This window comes from Apium graveolens, chromosome 3, assembly GCF_009905375.1.
Source record: "Apium graveolens cultivar Ventura chromosome 3, ASM990537v1, whole genome shotgun sequence".
Classification (NCBI taxonomy): Eukaryota; Viridiplantae; Streptophyta; class Magnoliopsida; order Apiales; family Apiaceae; genus Apium; species Apium graveolens.
This window is the reverse complement of record NC_133649.1, coordinates 76,007,725-76,013,724: the sequence shown is the minus strand read 5'-3', so window position 1 is coordinate 76,013,724 and position 6,000 is coordinate 76,007,725. Positions and strand designations below refer to the sequence as shown.

General features: G+C 36.9%; 1 protein-coding gene across 1 annotated transcript; it reads left to right on the top strand.

The window, feature by feature from the left end:
• The first annotated feature begins 794 nt into the window (after positions 1-794).
• Positions 795-1,208, top strand: LOC141714355 (uncharacterized). The gene has a single exon (XM_074517878.1). The coding sequence runs from the start codon at positions 795-797 to the stop codon at positions 1,206-1,208; it is 414 nt and encodes a 137-aa protein (XP_074373979.1).
• Positions 1,209-6,000: the final 4,792 nt, after the last annotated feature.

The following is a 6,000-nucleotide window of genomic DNA, read 5'->3' as shown; positions in this document are numbered from 1 at the left end:
CATTAAAATAAATCTGAATATAATTAGTTGGATGTGGTCGGTATTAGATAATTCGTATATTATTGATGCGAGCTAAAATTTACTTTTTAATTCAAATATAAATATATTACATAAACACACCAATAAATATGAGTAAAATAATATCTTTAAATTAGTCTTTTTTTCCATAAAAAATAATCTTTTTTTAACTAAAATATCACTAAATTATACACGTGTATATTTAAAATTATTATCAAATTATATTATTAAAAATTTCTAATAAAATAAATTTTAGAGCTTAAAATTTTCACTTAAAATTAAATTTAAAAATTATATAATATTAAAAACAATTCGGGTATCACACGAGTTTTACGCTACTATAATAGTAGAGATAGATAGATAGATTTAGCAGCAATACAGTTTTTGGATTTTATTATTTCTAAGGGATTCGAACACCCAGCAGGGCCAACATGCATAGCTCAAAAGCACACCGCACCACTGTGCTAGACTATTTGGGCCTCCTTTAACTTATGTTAGTTTTAATATTAGAGTAAAATGCACTTTATGTACTTACATTTTGGGTGTCAGACCACTTGTAATACTAACTTTCACTATCTCTCACTTGAAATACCGCAGTAATAAAATTTTTACAGTTTGCGTGATTCCGTTAACTTCCACTAACTCCGTCTCTTTTTGCAGGGGTATGATTGTCATATCCTTATTACAACGGCTACATCAGTTATATATACACGCCTTTTACCCCAATTACATGTATATACCGAATTCTAAACCCTAATTAGAAAGTGAGCATCACAATGGCCTCCTCCAATGTTGTTGCTGGTGAAGACTTGCTCGATGTTATGTGTGATTGTTACCGAATGAGTGTCGTGAAGACTCGTTGGTTTGGAGTAAATGCAGGCAGGAGGTTCAGAGAATGTGGAGATGATAATTGTGGGTATCACAAGTGGATCGACCCACCACTTAGTGCTCGAGCAGTAGAGGTGATTGAAGAGCTACAACAAATAAATGTTGATGCGATCGACAAGCTCAGGCGGAGGATGGATCGAATGGTTGCAAGGCACCAAGCTCAGTTGGATAAGCTGAAGAGGAAGGAAGAATTTACAGTCATTGCAATGTTTGTCCTTTTCTCTCTCATGATGAACATGGTGCTGCAGTCATTGGGACAAGTCAGTGTGGACGAGGAAGATTACGACTCAATCGACGAGTAGAGGGGTAGACCTATGTTTAGTTTGCTTAAGTGTTTTAGTTTGATTTTCTATGCAATCAGTTTGTTTTGTACTATGATCATTGTTATTGTGAACAAATCTAAGTGAAAGAATGTAGTGGTGGTTGTGTTTCCTGAAAAATCTTGTGTATTGTTCATTTCATTTCACTAGCCATATACCAGTATGAGCAATAAGAAGTCACTACAGTAATGGTATACAAAATCAAATGCATAAGTAATCAAGTGCCTTGACATAACCATTGTCTTGTGTCATTACATGATGTAATGTCAACTGTCTTAACACATACCAATTACATCCAAAAGTAAGGCATAAATAGTCATCAGATTACATCTAAAAGTAAGGCATAAATAGTCCAAGAGCATAAAAAAACCACAGACACACTTTCATAGTAAAGAAGTCATGACAATTCTAAATCTTCCAAACTGGATTGTCCTTAAGTTTGGACTGCATTTCTCTTCTCCTGGCCTGAATATTTTCATAGGTAGTGGTTGTAACATTGTTCCTGGTGCTCACTGTCTTGGGCTGAATTCCAAGAGGAGTGTTTGTTGACTTTTGTTGACATTTCTTTGTCTTGAATACACCACCTTGGGTACCCTCACAGGATCCACCACCAACTTCTGGAATTGATTTGGACTGCATTGGATCTTGCACAGGAGGAACATTTGTTTGTGTTTTAGGTGCCTTCTTCTTTGGGGTGTACTTCTGCCTTACTCTCACTATCTTTCTTGGTGATGTCCTTCTTCCTTGCACCTCATGAACTGATATGTCAGTCTGAGTCACATTTCTAGCTTCATGAGGAATAGGATTCTACACAGGAGGAATATCAGTTTGTCCAGTTGTGGGTGCCTCTGGTGCCTTCTTCTTGGGGATGTACTCCTTCCTTGTCTTAACTGTCTTTTCATATCCATTTGCAATGTCTGAAGCCTAACACACATGGATAAACAGTCATTAGCACTACATGTGTGTGTTTACCAAATTATTCACAAAAAGGTTTGGTATTTACCTTTGCTGGACAAGTTCTTGTATTATGTCCATACTCAGTGCAATAGGTGCACTTAACAGTTGTATTTTACCTTTTCAACCTAGTTGCATCAACACCAACCACATCATTTTTCTTGCTCCTTTTCTTTTTAGGCCTACCTGTTTGAGGCTTGACCTCTGGTGGAAGAGGTTTAGGATATGGGGTCTCTGTCCATTCCTCTTCACCACAGATAGGCTCAACAATATATTTGTAGCATTCCAAGAAGAGGTCTTTAGTAAAACATTGATGAATAAATGGTTCATAACCTTTTTTACTACATGCTATGCATGCACAAGCATGGTAGCATGGGATACCTGATAATTCCCATTTCTTACAAGCACATTTATGTGCCTCCAAGTCAACCACCATCTCATAACCTCCAGTTGTCAAGGTGACCAAGTATCTTGCACCACCACTCCATAAAACATGGCATCCTTTGCTTTGATCAATTGCCCTACATACAAATAGTTATTTTACCTATATAAGTCACTTAAAAATACACACAGAGAACACTGTAATTAGGATAAAAGTACTTACTTATTCAGCCTCCTCATAGCATTAGGACATATGGGGTTCAGAGCATAGTTGTTTTGCATTTTGTCCCTCCTTTGTTGTATCCTCCTCATCACATCTTTGTGAATTGCTTTCAACATTGATATTATAAGAAGATCCCTATACTTTGTGATGCTACTGTTGAAGACTTCACAGTGGTTGTTGACAAAAATGTCACTCTTGCATATTGCTCTGAAAGCACTCCTACTCCATTGGCTTCTTGGTTTCTCAGCTAACCAGTCATAACATTTTTTTGACAGCTACCCATATCAACAACATATCAGATGTGTTATAGATAAGGCAGACAGTAAAGACAATATAGATTATGTATACCTTCTTTAGCTCCTCCATGTGTTTATTAAAAGAATAGTCAGTGGTGGCCCTAGTTGCCAACCACAACAATATTCTAACTCCAATTCCTTTGTGGTCTTTCCACATATTCCTATATAGATGCATCACACAAAATCTGTGCTCAACATTGGGGAAAACAGCTTCAAGTGCATTAATCAGACCCTGCAAAAATAGTATTAGAAGGTGCACAATTAATGAAACTATGGTACATGTATAGTTGAGACAAGATTAAAGCAATTACCTTTGGCCTATCTGATATGAATGCCCATCCTCCATCATTTTCTATATTCAAATCTTCTTTAACATTCATCAAAAACCAGTTCCAACTGTCAGAATTTTCAGCTTCTACTATGGCCCAAGCTAGGGGGTACATGCCATCATTGGCATCTGTACCTATGGTAGCTAGTAATTGGCCCCCATATGGCCCTTTCAAGTGACAACCATCCAAACCCAGGGGAGGCCTACATCTAGCCCTAAATCCCCTTTTTAATGGCCCAAGACAAATGTAAAATCTCTTAAATCTCTTCCTACCATCACTCACCTCATGTTCTTCAGTCATCAATTTGATAGTGCTATCAGGCATGACTTTCAGCAGCTCATTACCATACTCCCACAACTTCCCATACTGATCAATATGTTTCCCATTAATTTTCTCTAATGCCTTCTTCTTTGCCCTGCCTATTGCAAAAATGGAAACATGACAGTTCCAATCATTTACCACCTTCTGTAGGAATGAGGCTAAGGGCCATGTGGGATTCATTCTGATATCATCCTCATAATAGTTAGCTATCCATCTTGAATTTATCTGTTTCTGGTGAAAAGTCCGTGTGCATGCGTGTTTAGGATTATACACTGTTAGGAATATATGTGCATTAGTTTGATGATATGTTTAACAAAACACTTAAGTAGAAATTCAGTGTCTGTAGCCTCAACGGATAAGACCACTTTGGCTATCCGTTGATGGTGTAGCTTTACTTAGAAATAAGTCTAGTGTTGTAGCATATTTCAGTCTCTGTATTTAAGATGTAATTCTTAGAAGTTGAGAGAAACTATGAGTCATGTTGACTACTAGAAGATATGCAGATAGGAAGGCCAATTGTAAATATTTCATGCCTTGTAATTTTGTATAAATGAAGTGGTATCAACGGATGACTTAAAGACCTTCAACGGAATGAGAAGCTAAGCTTTAACGGATGTCTCTAAAGCTTCAACGGATAACATCCTTCAACGGATGAGTGAATCAACGGATGAAAGCTTCAACGGATATTCTGTTGATTAACCGTTGATAAGTGGTAGTTGTACCTACAAACAGAGGCACGTGGGTGAACAGAGATAACTGAAATGTGGCAGCCTAATTTCAGGAACATCAGAAAAAGCAGCCGTTCTACTCTAGTATAAAGAGTCATTAAGTCAACAAAGTACTGGAGTAAACTGGAGAAGAAACAAGTGGAGATTTTACTTTATTATTTTATATATCCTTGTCTTCACTTGTAAACTTGGTTATATATAAACCAAGTAGTAGCTAGTAATTAGATATGAATTTTTCCAGAGCTGTTTAGAAAAATCTTGAGAGAAAAATTATCTAGTTTGTACTAGGATGCAGCTGTGATCAAATTCTTAGATCACAGAATTTCTGAAATACCATCTCTGGTGGAACAACAAATCCACCAGAAAAGTTTTTAAAGGTTTATTGTGTTCTTTACATTTGTGTTTGAATATATATCTGTCTGTATCAGCTTAAAGCAATTCACACACTTGTTCATCTTGAACACACAGTCTTTATAAACTGCTCAAAACTTGAAAAAGTTTTGAGATTTACATTCAACCCCCCTTCTGTAAATCTCATTGTTAGTTCTCTAGAAATAACAATTGGTATCAGAGCAGGCTCTTGACAAACAAAGAGTTTAAAGATCTTGGAATCTAACAAAGATGAGTAAGAAGGATATTGGAGTAAAAATCCCAGTTCTTGACAGAGACAGTTATCACCACTGGAAGGTGAAAATGCACCTTCATCTACTCTCCCAAGATGAAGGTTATGTAAACTGTATTGAGAATGGTCCTCACATTCCCCACAAAGTAGCCACAGTTGCTACGGCCACAATTGCTGTTGGTCAATCCATTCCAAAACCTAGAGCAGAATGGACTATGGAAGACACAGAAGAAGTCCACAAGGATAAGAAGGCTATGAACATTTTGTTTAATGGTCTTGACAAGGATATGTTTGATAATGTGATAAATTGCTCAACTGCCAAAGAGGTTTGGGACACAGTTCAGCTGCTGTGTGAAGGTACAGAACAAGTAAAAGAGAACAAGATGCAGCTTCTCATTCAACAGTATGAGTATTTTCATTTTGAAGAAAATGAATCTTTAAATGACACATTTAACAGATTCCAAAAGCTGTTGAATGGATTGAAGCTGTATGGTAGAGTGTACCAGGTGAAGGATTCAAATCTTAAATTCTTAAGATCCTTGCCAAAGGAATGGAAACCCATGACTGTCTCCTTAAGAAACTCTCAGGATTATAAGGACTTCACTCTTGAAAGATTATATGGAATCTTGAAGACTTATGAACTAGAGTTGGAACAGGATGAGGTATTGGAGAAGGGGAGAAAGAAAGGAAGTTCAGTTGCATTGGTAGCTGAAAATGAGAGGGAATGCAGACAAGAAACTGTGAGATCTACATCAAACTCCAAAGATGGTACAAGATATCAGGAATCAAGCAAAGGAAAAGAGCAAGTTGCTGAGAATGAAGACAACTCCAGTCAAGATGACTCTGATAGTGTTGATGAGCATCTTGCATTTCTGTCCAGGAGATTTGCAAAGATGAAGTTTAAGAAAAACACTAGAGCC